Consider the following 18558-nt stretch of genomic DNA (forward strand, 5'->3'; position numbering starts at 1 on the left):
GCGCCTTTCCTGGAACTCACTTGGTAGCCCAGGCTGGCCTCGAACTCACAGAGATCCGCCTGGCTCTGCCTCCCAAGTGCTGGGATTAAAAGGCGTGCGCCACCACCGCCCGGCTGCACCTGTATTTTAACAAGCTGCTGCACCTGTATTTTAACAACCTGCTCCCACCCTCCCTTCTTCAGTTATTTGGGGGAGGAAAGGAGAGGGAGTAGGGGAGGGGAAGGCAGAGAAAGGGGAGTAGAGGAGGGCAGAGCAGGAAAGGGGGCACAGGGAAATGGAGAGGTACCTGGACTCCCAGCTCCTCACTCAGGTTGGTGAACAAATACTCATAGCCATAAGCTGCTTTACAGTTCAGCCACACAACGTGGTGTGGGCTTCTAGTGATCCAGCTCCGAACCAGCTCCAAAATTCCCCTCAAGCACTCCTCCTAGACGGCCAACAAAAATTGATACTTTGAAGGAACTCACTAATCTTTTTCCTCTTCAACATTCAGAGGCAATCATGCCCAAAGGGACAACTGCTGTATTAGCCTACACCTACCCTTCCAACAAGACAGGTAGCTACACCACAGCTCACCACCCCAGGCAGACCCATCACCCCAGCAGACCGATCACCCCAGCAGACCCATCACCCCAGGCAGACTATCACCCCAGGCAGACCATCACCCCAGGCAGACCCATCACCCCAGGCAGACCCATCACCCCAGCAGACCCATCACCCCAGCAGACCCATCACCCCAGGCAGACTATCACCCCAGGCAGACCATCACCCCAGGCAAACATACACGACTTGGAATTTGATAAAACCTTGGGTCACAGAATGTGGTGTCTAAATATACACTTTGGATGTCTTTTACTCTGAAATGAAGAAAAAAATAGTGTTAGCTTTTTCATGGGGCATAATTATGTATAAAATGACGTAGACCCTCAGTTATTTTCAAGGATGTTCCACTCCACTTCCAAATCTTTTGTTCATCAACTTCACTGGAAAACAATTTCCAGTGAATACAATAAAATACATATTTTTGAGCCAGATGGCAGTGGCACACACTTGTAATTCCAGCACTTGGGAGGCAGAGGCAGGCAGATTTCTGTGAGTTCAAGACCAGCCTGGTGTACAGAGCGAGTTCCAGAATAGCCAAGGCTACACAGAGAAACCCCGTCTCAAAAAACCAAAAAGAAAAAAAAAGGAAAAACCAACAGATTTTTGGAGCAGAGAAATGACTTGTTGGGTAAAGACACTTATCACCATGCCTGAAGCCTGAGTCTGATCCCCAGGGCCATGTGGAGCAAAGGGAACTGACTCCCACAAACTGTCCTCTGACGTACACACACACACACACACACACACACACACACACATTTATTCAAACTGCATAGCCAAAAATTACAGAAGGTCCTATACCTTCCCCCGGAGTGCAGAAGCTCCATTCTGGAAGCTTCTCCTTTTGCCAGTCTGAAGTCTCCTGTGTATAAGACAGTTCCATTTCTGCCCTGAAATAAAAACCTGAAAAATAAATGTATCTCAGTGACTTCCAAACCACAAAGTCCTAAGAACGGTAAAGTAGCAGCAAAGGTCTCCTACCAAACACATCCCCTACAATGTAGTGTTAGAATTTGGGGGGTGCTAAGTCCAAGTAACTGCCACCTTTCCCCATGAGTAGCAAAAACAAATAAAATAAAAATAAGATCAACAACAAGATGGTAACATGACTGAATCTGTACTAGGCGTGGCCTGGAATATTCTAGCGCTTCCTAATATACACTCAAATCATTTCATTCCAGGGAGAGAAAAACCCATGATAAGACAGTGCAGAGCCACAGGAGAAAGACCAGTTAAAGGTATGTGTACTAAGAAAGCCACAGTTCATGGGTCTTCATCTGAGTCTCCCAAGCTCGATTCTGAAGTAAAGATTAAAGACACAGCCAGAAAAAGAAAATCTATTTCTGTACACATACTACCTAAAACGCTATCTCAACAAATATAACACATATTTATGTATAGAGAAGTGGAAACAGATGGGCCCCCTTACATAACTGATCCTGGGCAGTGACCAGCCGGTAACAGAGTCACGACAACCTCTTCCTTCTAAAAAGAAAAGAAACAGAACAATAGCAACAGAAGTTCCCGTGAGGAGCTGGCTAGATTCATAAAGTGTCGTTCAAGGGCATACCTCTTCTCAGTCTCCCACTGCTCAAACCCTGGAAGAAGTGGACTTGTCCACTCCTTTGTCCAAACAGAGCTATGACAGGACCCAGCTCCTTTTGTAGGTACACACTCAGGAGAATGTCCACACGAAAAAATTTGTTCATGGACATTCATTGCGTAATTACACCAGCCCCAAAGTGGAAGCGCTTCAAAATGCCTAGCAACGGATGAATGGATAAGAGCGCATGTTTGCCCACACCATGGAACACTATTTGGCCATAAAGATAAGGTTCTGTATGTGCATGCCATTCACATACAGGAATGACTCTTGAAATACGCTCAGAGAAAGAAGTCCCATGATGTATAATAATTCCACAGATAGGCAAGTCCAAAAAGACAGAAAGGAAAACAGTAGCTAAAAGGCGCTGTGATGGGAGGGCATGGGAGTGCTGTAACAGGCACAGGGTTTCCGAGTGGTGAAAATATCCTAAAATTGACTATGGTGGTGACAGCTCTGTGAATACATTAGAGCCACCAGGTCTTCAAATGAGTGAATTGTGTGTCGACGAATACTGCAATAGTGTTATTATTAAAAGACAAAAGGAGTGGATGCAGCCCAGTCCCAGCCCATCACAGTGTACGTGGCATTGTCCCTTTAGGACAGAGCCTGCTGGGCACCACTGACTCTTCAGCTCTCAATAGGAGGGGCAGAACTCTGTCTGTAATGGTTCACTGCTCAGTAATAATTCCTCACCCAATTCTCACAGCACTCATCCTGCAGGCCCCTTTCAACGGGGGCTTCCCAGCTGGGGCTGGACACACACTGTACAAAAACCAGGTCACAGGACAAGACATGTAAGCAGTGGTTCAGCAAGACCCCAACAAAAGCCTGCCCTGCCGCTCAGGGCTGGGCTCGGAGGCAGCATCTGCAGCTGACAAGGCCCTGATAACACCCCTCCCAAGTCACGCCTGCAAAGATTCAGGCCTGCTCTCCTTCTTCCCCTTCCCTCCTTGTCTCCACCGCCACCCAAACCTGGCTCTACCAGGATGAAACTGATGAAGAATACGTCTGATCTAAGAAAAACCATGTAAAACGTTACGTCTCTTCTGATCACAGTCACACACACTGGCCACCCTCAGAGTTCCACACTGTGAAGCCACACATGATAATGTTATAACAAACTATAGAGCAAATGCTAACTCAGTTGCCAGAAAACAGTAAAGTTCCCTTGGCCCTTGGTGTCATTCAGATGGGTTTTTGCTTTGTTTTAAGGTAGGCCTACAGTCTTATTTACTATTAAACTATACATTCATAAAGTATTAGCTCTAAATTTAAGGTTGAATAAAATTTTTCCCACTTGGGCAGAGACTTTATTTGGAATTAAGAAAATGATTCAAAAAGAAGACAGCCTTTATATTTGAGTTTGCTTAAAAAAATTAACCAATCACTATTTTATATCCCAGGTATAAGAAACAATAAATGTGACAACAACATTGTCTAGTATTAACAAACAACATTCTCATCAAGAACAGGTAAAACTAAATAAATTGGCAAAAAGTTTAAAAAATAATTACACCATGTTTAATCCTTCTAAAGTTGGAAATAATTTTAACACTCTATAATGGAATGTCTCCAACCTCTGAAACTTGGGGGTTGAAATGGTGACCCCTGGAAATTTAATTAAGAAGCTTTTGACTGGTGATTAGTTCTTGAAGTTAACCACCCCCAAAACAGATTAATGCCTTTTAAAAAGAACTTTTACTTCTCCCACTGTGTGAGGGCACTGGGAAATAATAGCTAAGAATCCACAATGGGAGAACCCCACTCTACAGTGAGAGGAACATGCCCTACAATGAGAGGACCCCAGTCCACAGTGAGAGGACCCCAGTCCACAGTGAGAGGACCCCAGTCCACAGTGCGAGTTCCCCAGTCCACAGTGAGAGTTCCCCAGTCCACAGTGAGAGTTCCCCAGTCCACAGTGAGAGTTCCCCAGTCCACAGTGAGAGTTCCCCAGTCCACAGTGAGAGGACCCCAGTCCACAGTGAGACGACCCCAGTCCACAGTGAGAGTTCCCCACTCCACAGTGAGAGTTCCCCAGTCCACAGTGAGAGGACCCCAGTCCACAGTGAGAGGACCCCAGTCCACAGTGAGAGTTCCCCAGTCCACAGTGAGAGTTCCCCAGTCCACAGTGAGAGTTCCCCAGTCCACAGTGAGAGTTCCCCAGTATACAGTGAGAGTTTCCCAGTATACAGTGAGAGTTCCCCAGTCCACAGTGAGAGTTCCCCAGTCCACAGTGAGAGTTCCCCAGTCCACAGTGAGAGTTCCCCAGTATACAGTGAGAGTTCCCCAGTCCACAGTGAGAGTTCCCCAGTCCACAGTGAGAGTTCCCCAGTCCACAGTAAGACGACCCCAGTCCACAGTGAGAGTTCCCCAGTCCACAGTGAGAGTTCCCCAGTCCACAGTGAGAGTTCCCCAGTCCACAGTGAGAGGACCCCAATCCACACTGAGAGGACCCCAGTACACAGGGATCAAAACACTCACAAATGTTGAGGTTGTTTTTCTAAAAACTTACTTATTTCATAAATTATTGTTTATGAATAAATGAGCATTCTAACTTAAAGAGAAAGTTAAACAATCATTTTAGCACTAAGAAAAAAAATATGTATTATGTAATTACCTCACCCGATGCCTCGTCAACCAAAGCTATCTGGGTAGGTGTTTCAATTTCAATGGCTCTCTGAAAAGAGATTAAGTGAAGAAGTTATAGACTCCATGTAAGCATTTCTGATTTCAGTAAAATTAACAGTTTTTAAAAAAAGACATAACAAAACGAAGTGCCTTGAATGAGCTGAGGTTACAGCTCAGTGTCAACAGCACTTTGTCAGCATGTACAGGGAGGGCTTAGGTTCCAGGCTCAGCACACATACCCATACAACACACACAGAGCACAGAAACACACACTCAGTACCCACACATACACACAGCACACAGACCAGGGACAAATATTAAAATATCACATTTACAGATGAAAAGCATCTTGCTCATGATGCACCATGAAACCACCTGGGCTGGAAACTGTTTTGAAGAGATTTTGATAACTTTAATTTTCCTTATTTTTTCTATTTGCATGTGTATGTGTGTGGTGTGCACCATGGGGGCCCAGTCAGCACTCCACCACTGAGCTGCAGCTCCAGCTCCAGATAGAGCTCCTTGTAGTAGAAAATTCCTAAAGCCATTTGATCTGGCATGAACACCAGAGTGCTGGGATTGTTTTGGGGCACACTGAAGCCCTGGGGAAATCCTTTCTATCTAATCAGTGATTATTTTCTGAGACTTACGGACTAAAGTTGCAGGGGTGTGATGTAAACGTGCTTCTTCCCAGCTGTGTGAGGTTCAGTTTGTCAAGGCTGGACCTCCCTGCTGCCTCAGTGCCTGATTACATTCTGGAGTGACCCTCTTTCTTTGATGGTCCCTCATAATTCAGACTGTGGCACTTCCTAGGCGTGTATGTGTTCCTGTGTATATGCATGTATGTGTGGGGGATAGAGGCTAATGTCAGGTGTCTTCCTTGATGACCTTTACCTGAACCTGCAGCTGGTCAGTGAGCACGAGGGATCCTCCTGTCTTCAACCCCCCCCCCCCACACACACACACACAGCTGGGATCAGAGGCATTTATGGACTTCGCCGAGTCAAGGCCAACGTGACTATAACTCACATGTAGTACCGAAGCAGGTGATCATTATCAAGGCTGAAGGAGATGCTGACATGGCTTGGCTGCCCTCCAGACTCTAGATGCCTTTGTGAATTCCAGTTTGTGTATACTCTTCCTCATTCTCAACTGCCCCACAGAGACTAACCTATAGCAATACATGCCCAATCCTAGAGGCAAAGGCAGAGCAGTCTGGCTGCTGTGACAGATCTGTAGAGGACATGGATGGACATCCTTCCACTGGCAGGTGGGATATCAAGACTAAACATGCATTATGAAAGGCTACTCCCAGCACAGGATCTTCTGGGTACAGCACCCAAGCAGGATGGAATGGGCTGATGTGGCTTTAGAGACAGCAGATGTTGCCTATCTCTATGTTATTGAAACATAATGTCCACACATAATTATTGAGTGCAGAACAATAATTTGGTTTGTATGTGTCATGATCAAATCGAGTTATCATAATTTTGTCTCATTAACTATTTATCACTTCCATTCTTTGGGAATCAGTGGATTCCTTATTGTCACAGTCTGTTGCAGTCTCAGTCTATATAAAGTTGTTTCTGTCTTTGTTTTCTTTTTTAAAAATTGTTCACATTTAGTTAATTATTGTGGAGTGGAGGGGGAAGCGAGCATGTACGTAGAGGTCAAAGGCTAACTTGGAGTCCGTTCTCTCCTTCTATCACATAGGTCCCAGGGATCAAACTCGGGCCATTAGGCTTGCTGGTGAAAGCTTCGCCCACTGAGCCATCTCACAGGCTCTAGTCTTGTTTTCCGTTGTTTTGGTAGCACTGGGGATCAAACACACTGGGCAGACTTGCACCACCTCTGAGCTGCGCACCTGGCCGCTGTGGTAAAGGGGTGGGCCTGGGCTTGCTTTGATCTAGCTGTTTTTCACAGAGGCATGCCAGATGTGGGGCAGAGGGGACAGAAGAGGTGGGGCTTGAGAGCTGTCATCTGTCAGACATCAGCAAGACACCACCCTTCATGCAGACTTTTTTGACGCTACCAGTTACTTAAGGCCTGCCCCCCAGTAATTCCTAACTAACCCTACTCTCTATGGTCGCCATCCTTCTTTGATGGAGCAGTAGACACAACAGATTCCAGCAGGCACTACTTTGAATGAGAGGCATTTTGTTGACAGCATATATGCTCATGTCCTCTTGAGCTGCGGCTTCTCAGAACCGTGAATAACGTCCCCTTTGGATCTTTTGGTGCTCTGGCTTTTTGTTTGTTTGGCTGGCTTCTTTGGCCTTCTACTCTATGTGATGGAAAAGCGCTACTCTGACACTTTGGGCTTCTGTTTGGTTCATACTCTTCCTTCCTTTTATTTATTTATTTTCTAAATCTATCCTTTTGCTTTATCTAGATCTAGATTAGTATTGGCCTTCCTTTGGGCTTTCTTAATTTTTTTCGCCTCCAAGGAAAAATCTGTTCCTACTAAAGGTAATAAGGTTCATAATAGGACTTTTTCTGCCATGTTTATATTTTACATGTTGCAGTAATTTTCTTTTGACTATCTTCTGGAGGAGAGATCCATTTTATTTTTCCAGAATAAAACTTACCCATTCTAGGCCAGGCATGGTGGCACACACATTTAATCCCAGCACTTAGGAGACAGAGGCAAGTGGATCTCTGAGTTTGAGGCCAGCCTGGTCCTGGTCTATATAGCAAATTCCAGACCAGCCAAGGTTACATAGTGATACTCTCTCTCTCTCTCTCTCTCTCTCTCTCTCTCTCTCTCTCTCTCTCTCTCTCTCTCTAAGTTATGCACTCTATTTCTCATTCTTTTTTGTCATGTAGGTCAAGATGACATGGAACTTATGATCTGGGGGCTGGATATAGGTCAGTCATTGAGTGCTTGCCTGGCACACACAAGACCCTACGTTTAGTCCACAGAACCTCAGAAAGAAAAAGAAACTTGAGATCTTCTTGGCCCAGAATTTCAAATGCTGGGATCTCAGGCCTGTGTCACTGGGTTTGGCTCCATTCTATCTTTTAATATCTAGTACTCTGCTTGTTACCTTTTCTTTCTTTCTTTCTTTTTTTAAAAGATGTGTGTGTGTGTGTGTGTGTGTGTGTGTGTGTGTGTGTGTGTGTGTGTGTGTGTGTGTATGAATGTCACCTGTGTATGAATACCTGTTGAGGCCAGAAGAGGAAGTCAGATCCCCTGGAGCTGGAGTTACAGGTGGTTGTGAGATACCTAATGTGGGTGTTGGAAGAACATCAAGTGCTCTTAACCACTGAACCATCTCTCGGCCCCTACCCTTTCTTATTATAAACTTCAAATTATGTTTCTTCTTCCTGAGCTAGTCTGCGATTTAAAAATCATGAGCATGCACATTTTGTTTACACTCTGATACATCTCAGCTGGGCAGTCCATGAGAGTAAAGAAAGTGTAAGACCTAAATCACATTCTTTTTTTTTTTTTTTCTTTTTTTTGGTTTTTTCGAGGCAGGGTTTCGCTGTGTAGCTTTGCGCCTTTCCTGGAACTCACTTGGTAGTCCAGGCTGGCCTCGAACTCACAGAGATCCGCCTGCCTCTGCCTCCCGAGTGCTGGGATTAAAGGCGTGCGCCACCACCGCCCGGCTCTAAATCACATTCTTGAGGAACAAGAAACAACCAATGACTGACTCCTAAACTGCCGAATTACACATCAAATACCATTGTTCTAATTAATGATGAATCTATAATGGATGAAGAAAGGAGTTAGACAAAGGATAATTGCAATGATTTTTTTAAAAAGATGCCTCTAAAAATACTCCCCATGTACACAACAAAGTAGTGCTATTCAAAAATTACAATTTTTTGAATTACAATTGACTTACAACTCGTTTTTCCCAAAATCTGTATTTTGGACTAGTTAACAACAGCTCCTTGGTAACTGGAGAACAGTACAGGAAAACCTTCAAGCTGAAAGCAAAACACAAAACAGAAGAAAAAAAGCTGTTTCAGCACAATTCAAAACAAGCCCCTTTGGTGAGTCAGCGATTCATTTCACGGGATATCGTTTTTCTCCAGGAAATCCAATCAGCTAACATGGAAAATATGACAGTGGCTCCCAACACACCTGCCAGGATTTAGATATAAAAGTCTCTCTAAAACCCATGTGCTTAGACTTGGTCTCCAGTGCAATGTTCAGAAAAAGGTGGGGCTTTGGGGGTATATGAGGCCTCTCACCTAATCCATGGATGAATCCTGTGATGGAGTCATGAATTGATAGCATTGCTGGAGGTGGGGCTAACTGGAGGAAGGACGTCACTGGGGACCCATCCTTGAAGGGCATACCCTACCCCGGTCCTTCCTGTCTCCTGCTTTCTGCTTCGCGGCTGCCGGAGGTAAGCAGCTTTCCTCTGCCATGTCCTTTTGCCATGTTTCTGCCTCACTGGGAGCCTAAGAGCACTGGAACCTGCCACCCACAGACTGAAACCAGGAAGCAAAGCAGATCTTGCCCCCTTTGAAGTTGTTTTTCTCAGGTGTCTTGCCACAGTGACAAGCTGGCTAACACAGTACCAGTATACCATCAGCCATTTCAGTCCTATCACCGGGCAGGAGTGGGGGACCTGCAGGGTCCTCCCACTCCCTAAGAAGCCCATTTCTTCTCTCATGCTGTAACTATGTGCTTGGGGCTCAAAGTGTAGCACGGTAGTAGAGCACTTGCCTAGCAAATGATCCCCACCATGAGAAGAAAATAAAAACAATGCTTGTATACAGTCAGGTACAGCTGGGAAGGACACCACCAAATGTTAAGCTACTTCTAGAGGACAGGAAAGGGGTGCTGGGAACAGAAAATTCCGCTTTTTACTTCATATAAATCTACTTATTTATGTATGCTCACGAGCAAAGCCAGAGCCTTGCACAGGCTGGTCAAGTGCTCTACCACTGAGCTACGCTTCCAGTCCTTGTATATACATTTCTAGTGAACAGATACTAATTTCCTATTAAATTCTAAAAATGTAATGGTACAGTTTGGAGATTACGAATACACTTCTTGCTGAATTATATTTCCACACACAATATACCCCATCCGTTTGTATTCTTTGATGTACATAAGTTCAAGAACAGCCAGGGCTACATAGCAAGACTGTGTCTCAAACACAACTACCCACAACTACTCACCTCCATACCCACACATTGCCACATTAAAAGGAGGGGCTTATGTTTGTACCCTCATCTTGAACTGGAAGATCTCTGTAACTGCCTTAACTACAGGATATGATGGAAGTAATTGCAAGATTCTTTTTGTTTTGTTTTTCGAGACAAGGTTTCTCTGTATAATAGCCCTGGCTATCCTGAAACTCACTATGTAGACCAGGCTGGCTTCGAACTCACAGAAATCTGTTTGCCTCTCCAGTGCTAGGATTAAAGGCATGTGTCACCACACCTGGCAACTGCAGGATTCTTAAAACTTGCTCTCCAGACTCTCTAAATGCCTGCCTCCTGACTTGCCCTTGGGATTTTATTTTGTTTGTTTGACAGGGTCTCACTATGTCATCCTGGCTAACCTGGAACTTACTATGTAGACCAGGCTGGCCTCAATTGCACAAAGATTTGCCTGTGCCTCTGCCTCTTGAGTGCTTGGACTAAAAGCATGCTTCACCATATCTGTCCCAGGACATACAGTTTTTAACCCTGGAATCTCTACTGCAACACTAGCGACGCCCGGTTAAAACCTCAGAGACAGACAAGCTCAAAAAGGTAGCTCCTCTAGGCCTTGCTGCTGTCTATGCATCCTTCCATATTTCACACACTCGAGTCTTCAGATAATTTCAGTTCCACCTGATGCCGGGCAGGTAGAAACCAGCAATCCCCACTGTTACACTCTCATAATTCCTGACCCAGAGAAACTGAGGAATTGGTGTCATCTTAAGATACTCAGTTACAAGGTCATCTGTCACACAGCAATAGACAGCTGATACTCTGAAATCAGCCAGACCTGGTTAAAAGCCTAGTCCTCAGGCAGCAGTGGCTCACGCCTTTAGTCCCAGCACTCAGGAGGCAGAGCCAAGTGGATCTCTGTAAGTTTGAGGCCAGCCTGGTCTACAGAGCAAGATCCAGGATAGCCACCAAAACTACACAGAGAAACCCTGTCTTTAAAAAAACCTGGTCCTGCCACTCACTGGTCTGCTGTGGGATGTCTTTCTGGATGCTGTGAATATCTGTTGCTCCTAATGGTTAATAAAGAAGCTGCTCTGGCCTATGGCAAGATAGGTTATATCCCAGGTGGGAAATCCAAGGAAAGATACAGAGAGCAAGATGCTAGCAAACCAGTAATGCCACAGCCACATGACGATACATAGATTGATAGAAATGGGTTAGTTTAAGATAAAAGAGCTAGTTAGTAATAAGCCTGAGCCATAGACCAAACAGTTTATAATTAATATTAAGCCTCTGACTGGTTATTTGGGAACAGGTGGGTGGGAGAGATTCGTCCATCTACACTGGTCCTATGACACTGGGCAACTAATTTAACCTGCCTGGCTTCTTAGTTTCCTCATTTGTAAATTAGAAATAATAACAGTGCCTATTTAAAAGGTTATCAAGAAGTTCTAATGGGAATACCAACTCCATGTGGACTACTGTATTCTCAACCTCCATCACGCCTGCTCCATACAGCAGCCAGTGCTCTCAACCACTGAGCCATCTTGCCAGCCTAGGATTCCAGAACAGCTATTCAAACACATAAACATACACTCTTACAAAAAGGAAAACAAATGAGTTATTGCTGCAGCCAGCAACACAGATGGATCACATAAATACAATGTTAAGTAAAAGGTGGAGCTGGAGAGATGGCTCAGCAGTTAGGACCGCTGCTCTCCCAGAAGACCCAGGTTCAGTTCCTAGCACTCATATAGCAGCTACAAATGTCTGTAAGCCCAGTTCCAGGAGATCTGGCCCCTTTTTCTGGCTTCCGTGAGCACTGCACATATGTGGTGTGCATATACAGGCAGGCAAAACAAGCATATACATAAAACAAAAATAATTGAACGTTTGAAAATGTTTAAGAAGATTTCTTAATCTATCCAACATATGATCCTATTTACTTATTTTTGTTTGTTTGTGACAAGTTCTTACTATGTAACCCAGGCTGGCCTTGAACTCACAATCCTCTTGCTTCCTCAGTGTTGGGATTACACCATGACATCAAGCCTTGTGGTTATATAAAATTCAAGAATAACCAAAGTTAGCTCATCATGACAAAAGATCAAAATAGGAATTACTTCTGGGAGAAGGAACAAGAGCGATTAGACAGGGGTCTGGGATATTGGTAGTGTTCGGTTTCTTATTGATGTGGAAGCTACATACATAGGCTTATCAGGCTATCCCCTTATGGTGTATGTACTGTTCTGTCTAGGCGCTTTCAGTTAAGATGTTTACTTATACATGAATAAGTAGCAAAAATCAATTACCTGCATTCCAACCTTCTTTTCAAGGAAGGAGCCCTTAATCCTTTCATGTGATCTACAAGGAAAAGAATCAGAAGTCATAAACATGTTTTGTTTAATTTTTTAAAAAGAATTCCTCGGCCAATGACAGCTGGGCTGTCTTTATGAGGTTCCTATTGAGAGAAATTACACAAGGCTCACTGTTATGAGCAAATTGATCCCATAGGTCTTTGGTTCTTCTGCAGATGATGAATGTTTCAGAGTACAGAACAGAAACCACTGAAAGTTGTCCAACCTGAGCTGATGAGAACAATTCAAATCTCACATGGTTGAGGAGATTGAGGCAGTCAGGTAGTAAGAGAACCTACGTGAACTGATTTGACGACACCTTGGATACATGAACTCTGCCCATAACCTAAAATAAATGAATAATTTAAAAAAATGGAGGACATCTGACCAAGCTTACAAATTGTGTGTGTGTGTGTGTGTGTGTGTGTGTGTGTGTGTGTGAGAGAGAGAGAGAGAGAGAGAGAGAGAGAGAGAGAGAGAGAGAGAGAGAGATTAGTGTGTGTGAGAGAGACATTAGAGTGTGTGTGTTTGTGTGAGATTAGTGTGTGTATCAGACAGACTCTGTGTGTGTATGTGTGTGTGTGTGTGTGAGAGAGAGAGAGAGAGAGAGATTAGTGTGTGAGAGAGACATTAGAGTGTGTGTGTGAGATTAATGTATCAGACTGACTCTGTGTGTGTGTGTGTGTGTGTGTGTGTGTGTGTGTGTGTGTGTGTGTGTGTGTGTGAGAGAGAGAGAGAGAGAGAGAGAGAGAGAGAGAGAGAGAGAGAGAGAGAGAGAGAGAGAGAGATCGATCTTAGGCTCTTGCCTAATGTCTCGGGGTGCAGGAGAAGTTCTGAAATGTGTTTTCTTCACGCGTGACAAACGAGAATTTGGGAAGTGTGGGCAAGAGCTAACTAAACCTTACCAAACCGATGCTCTCTGCTGGGATAGTAACCAGCATTTCTAACAGCTCAGCCTTACCACAGGGTCCAGGGTCAGACTGCAACCAGAGCTGGGGTTACAGAGGTGGTACAGACCTGGAACTCAATAAAGCCAAAGCGAGGCGAAGAGCCGACTGGGACAGGGGGTGCTTTCCAGTGCCTCGCTGAGTCCGCAGCCTGCTCCCCCCTTTACCAGGCCCGGACCCTCCTGTCATATCTTCTCCAGCCCTACCGCCCCGGCAGTAGGTGGCCAGAGGGGCTCACTCACCCTTGTGGCAGTGCGAAAGGAAGTAGGCGCGGGCTTTCAGGTTCTCCCTGTCAAAGCGGTCAATAGAGATGGTTGGATATTCCGCCATCTGTCCCTGGAAGGAGCTCATAGCGCCCAGGAAGGACAGACCCTAAGCCCACCGCGGAAGCAGAGCGGCACACTGACCCTGGGCGCCACCACTTCCGGGAACCTGCGCACCGCCTCCCCATAGGCCGGCCGAGTTCAGCCACGTCCAATCAAAGGAGCCTTGCGCTAGGGGGCGGAGCCAAGGAGCAGCCAGTCCTGTTCCCGCTTCCCACGGCCCTCTCGCTTTAAATAGCTGCAGCAGTTGCACACTGAGACCCGGGCAAGCGCAGCGAGTGTGTACCGCTGGCTCCTCACCGAGAGTCACGTTCCTGCCAGAAAGCAACAAAGGAAACCAAAAGTATTTGATGCAATGGTGCAGAGTTGCCGGCATCTGTGGCGTAACCGAGGCAGGAAACAAAACACAGCTGGAAATGGTGGCCAGGAGCTTCATTTTTCTAATCACCCTGCCTTGCATTTCCTCCTGTCTACCGAAGATCGAGTTGGGTTTTTTGTTGTTGTTGTTTCTGTTTATTTTTTCCCTTTTTTCTCTTCTCCCAGTTTGTATTTTATAGGAAAACCACGAGGACTGGATGAGGAAATTACCTCTGACTCTTGGTTAATAAATTCTGTTGGTACTCGTTCCCTCTCCCGTTTGTACATAAGCTAACTATATCTTGAAGGCTACAATTCAGACATAGATTCTTAGAGGAAAAGGGGGAAAAAGCAAAGATCCTGTTGATCTGCTAGCCTCCAGTAATCACTGGAGCTGTATTTATTGAAAGCCAGAAAGATATATAAAGAAACGGAGGGCAAGAATGATGGGGGGCAGGAGTGGGTGGTGGGTGGGGGGAAGAATCTTTATAGTAACAGTATAGATCCACCAAATACTTCTGTCAGTAGTACTTGTCTCCTTCCTACCAAGTTCTCCTTAGACACTGTTGATCACAAACAACTGGAACCTCCAAATCCTGCTATGCAGAACACTTTGACAAACCTTATGGAGGTGGGAAGGAAAACTCCCTAAAAGAAGCTGTGTCTGCAGAAACGGATTGACTGGTTTCAGTACTGTGGAAAGATAAGAATGTTGCGGGGCCCATAAGCTAATTACCTTATCTCAGGCTACTTCTAGCCCTTGGGAATAGCTATTCCTTGTCCAACTCTGTGTTGGAACTAACATCTTGTGACTAAGAGATGAAAACCTTTGGGAATCTATTAATTTAGCAGACCTCTAGTTTCCACCAGCCCCAAAGCTAAGAATGTCATCAGATAGCATCTTGGACCTATAGAAACGCTTCCCCATTTTTGCTGTATCTGTCTCTCTGGTGTACTCAAAAATGTATTTTAAATATGCCTTAATTTATGACTTTCTTGGTTCTGCCAGAGAACATTGGCTTGCTCTTGCAGCCATAATACTCAGTTCTATTCACATACAGATTTTCATAAAGAGGAATGGGGGAAGAAGGAAGGCAGGCAGTGGAGGGAAGTGGCTTAGACATAGTCACTAATTTATACATTTTACCACAGTAGTACTAGTAAAGCCTTGACTTTGTATAAGATGGTCTGTCCTATAACAAGGGAGGACTATTGCTGTGAGTGGGTTGTCCAACAGAACAATACATTCTGCCCTGAGTCTGGCTATCTACAGAATTGCTCCTAAGTTGAAGCTCCGAAAGAGGCAAGACAAAATAAGATTCTTCTTCTTACTTATTTGCTCACCTCTTCCCTCTTTATAATGTATACAGTAGGAAATAATGGTGGGAATCAAGTTACAATGTAAGCAACATGCACACTTAGATTCTTACAGCCTAACTTTTTCCACTCAGGACTCTCCTTCCTTTTAGAAGTTTTTACACAGCACTGGACACATATAAAACAGGCATGCAAATCAAGTACTTGCTGATAATGAATCATGAAGAGATCTACTTGAAAATAATTCTTTGATATACATATTTCGGGAACACCGTCAAAGGAATGACGCATGGTGAACAATGCTTGGGGAACTGTGAGAGAGGCTCTAGGAAAAAGGGCAGAGGGCCTTTGACCTCAGCTGCAATGTGTTCCCTGGATGTGATCGTTCTTGGATGTGATTTCATGCCTCCTGTGACAAACATTTACATTCAATTTATAAAACATTTTTATTCTTGGATGTCAGAACACAGCTACAGAACCCAATCTGGCCAGTGCACCCTGGATCTGGATCTGGTCTTCCGCCTTGCTCTCATGCTTTCCCAGATGTAATCTGTAGTACACGCCAGGCAATTGTATTTAAACTGGTCTCTCCTGAGAAAGTTCTGGGAAAGGGCTTCTCTGTTCATATTTAGCATGTGTTTATTTGCATTTATATGTTTTTCTGATCATGTTTTTCTGAATTCAAACAACCTTCCTCAGATCATTGTTTTCTTTGTTACATTTGTGTAAAAAAATACATAAACTGAAGTAAAGTTGTCTACAGCATTAGACTGTAGTCCACCCCATTCTTTCAGGCCCTCAGATCCCAGGGCCAGTAGACAAGCCTTGCACAGGTGGGCTGAAAAATTGACATACCCACAAACACACACACACACACACACACACACACACACATAATCAAATTTGTCTACTAATGGATGGACAGGCCTGTTTCTTTTTACATGAAGAATTCAGTCTTGACAATATTTGGTGCTTCAGTACGCAGAACACCGTGAGCATTTTTTAAGAGTTGATCGGTACTAATTTTATAATCATTAGTGCTGAGAATGTTACTTTGCATAAATATGACAACATCCCAGTGGCAGAAAGATATTTACAACCATTTCAGAAATTGTTGAAAATTCTGTTCCATGCCTAGGCAAAATTGACTGTTTCTTATAAAGCTTAAACCAGCATCTCAAATGGCAATTTTTGAAATTAAACATACAACATAATACAATCCATACAAGTATTAATTTAATACTTAGATACTGAGGGATAATGGTAGGAAAATATTAAAAGTCTTTTATTTCCATAATTAAACTATTGTTTCTATATTAGCAAAAAATGTATGTACAGTAAAAATATTGTAATTTTTGAATCTGAGGTACTATTTCAGGCAGTGTTTGTTGGTGTTGTATGGCATGACAGCATGTGTAACGCAGAGTGTGTGTATTTTATGTTTAAAACTGAGACGGCCAGGTATGGTGGCACAAACCTGTGATCCCAGCACTCTGGAGGCAGAGGCAGTCAGATCTGTGTGTGTTCAGAACCAGCCTGGTCTCCATAGCAAGATCCAGGTCAGCCAGAGCTACATAGTGAGACCCTGTCTCAAAACGACAACCAATACTAGAACAGAGACTTCAGGGAACCGCAAATTTGACACAGGTACACCATGGTACAATCACCTTGGGTTAATCACATATTTGCTTTTGAGTTTATTTTTGGCCATTGCAGGTTCAGAAATCTTTTACTTTTCTTACAAAAACAAGGCAAGGAGAGAAGACATGAAGGGTAAAAGTGAATTGCTGGGGTATCTGGGGAGAGTGGGAGGGAGAGTTGGAGGTGGATATTATCAAAGTACATTGTTATGGCTAGAGAGACAGCTCAGCAGTTTAAAACTTCATACTGCTTTTGCAGAAAGACCAAGTTCAGTTCTCATCACCCGCATTGGGTGGCTCAAAAAATCACCTGTCATTCTAGTTCCAGGGGATCCACTGCCCCTGGCCTCCATAAGTATCTGCACTCAGGCTTTAAAAAAACATTTACACGTATGAAATCTATATATGGAATAATATATACAGGTCTCAGGTAAAGGAACCAAAGAAGCTACTTCAATATCCCAGGAAATCTGATGGTCAAAATCCATTTATTCCTTCAATGAATAGTCACCCACTCTATTATGTTACAGACCCTGGGCTGAACACTAAGGCGTAGTGGCGAGTAAAGTAGTCAAAAAACCTTTGTTCACAGAATGCATATTCTAGTGAAGATTGACACTGTCACTTGTGTGGTTCCAGACGCTGTCAGTGTTCTGTTTGCTATTTCACTTTCACAGCGACCCTAGCAGACAGGTTCATTTTTGTGGTCGTTGTACAGGTGTGGGCATTGTTATGTAAATTGCACAAGGTCATGTTCTCAGTAAGCAGAGTCCGGATTTAAATTCCAGGCCACTGTGTTCTGAAGCACCTCTCTCAGAGCTACCTTGTCATCCCGCTTCCTTCATAGCATCAGAGCGGAATCAGCAGCAGTGAGGTGATGATGTGTATGTACTCCCTTGAAGCACACTGCATTCATATCTGCTGCATGCTAGGTGCTGTTAAACCAGGTGTGGCTGGAGAAAACTGATCCAGGACTGTAGAGGAAGATGACAAATCCGTATGGGCAGTATGTAGATCGCCCAAGTCTTACTGGCCTTGTAAACCTCTGAGGTTTTATTTATTTATTTATTTATTTATTTATTTATTTATTTATTTATTTATTTCCCCTGAGCTGAGGCCTGAACCCAGGGCCTTGTGCTTGCTAGGCAAGCACTCTACCACTGAACTAAATCCCCTTATTGTTGTTTTTACTGAGAATAAAATGGAAAAGTATTGTAGGGTCACAAGCCAAGCCCAAGACTGACATCACCTGATTTAGGTTTTAAGTGGATTGTGCTGACTATTGTGTTGAGAATAGGCTATGGGCGTGGGGAGAGATGTTGGGAATTACTGTAATCACCAGAGAGACTGCAGAGAGATGGCTTTTTGGACTTGTGTGGGAGCTATTAAAGTCAACAGGTCTCCCTGATGGGTGCACTAAGAGAAACAGAGGACTCTGGGCGACAGCTATTCCAAGTGGGAGATGTGCGAACCGCAGGATTTCCTCTGTTTGGGGGAAGAGGTTGGCTTTGGATGTAGAATACAAATTGTAGACATAAATCTAAAATTCAGAGATATATCTTGGCTAAGGAAATTAATTTGGGGGTTATAAATAGATCCTTTTTATTTTTAGTATTTAGTGACTTTCCTAAAAAGAATTTTGCAGGATTTAATCTGTAA

General features: G+C 44.1%; 1 protein-coding gene across 4 annotated transcripts in view; it reads right to left on the bottom strand.

The window, feature by feature from the left end:
- Dclre1c (DNA cross-link repair 1C) overlaps nucleotides 1-14406 on the bottom strand; it is a 33039-nt gene extending 18633 nt beyond the window's left edge. Inside the window, exons 1-8 of one of the 4 annotated variants that reach the window (XR_008216088.1) lie at nucleotides 13505-14403; nucleotides 12271-12322; nucleotides 8689-8773; nucleotides 4827-4886; nucleotides 2033-2088; nucleotides 1405-1506; nucleotides 785-857; nucleotides 287-427 (exon numbers count right to left, since the gene is read on the bottom strand). Coding sequence is in view for 3 of the 4 variants with exons in the window: in XM_052729779.1 (XP_052585739.1) it covers nucleotides 287-427; nucleotides 785-857; nucleotides 1405-1506; nucleotides 2033-2088; nucleotides 4827-4886; nucleotides 8689-8773; nucleotides 12271-12322; nucleotides 13505-13613 (678 nt within the window). In the remaining variant the exon portion in view is untranslated. Of the gene's footprint in view, nucleotides 1-286; nucleotides 428-784; nucleotides 858-1404; nucleotides 1507-2032; nucleotides 2089-4826; nucleotides 4887-8688; nucleotides 8774-12270; nucleotides 12323-13504 lie in introns of all 4 variants that reach the window. The other 3 variants (XM_052729779.1, XM_052729781.1, XM_052729780.1) reach the window with 3 other exon arrangements.
- Nucleotides 14407-18558: the final 4152 nt, after the last annotated feature.

This window comes from Peromyscus californicus, unplaced genomic scaffold, assembly GCF_007827085.1.
Source record: "Peromyscus californicus insignis strain IS unplaced genomic scaffold, ASM782708v3 Scaffold_8__1_contigs__length_139910024, whole genome shotgun sequence".
Lineage (NCBI taxonomy): Eukaryota > Metazoa > Chordata > Mammalia > Rodentia > Cricetidae > Peromyscus > Peromyscus californicus.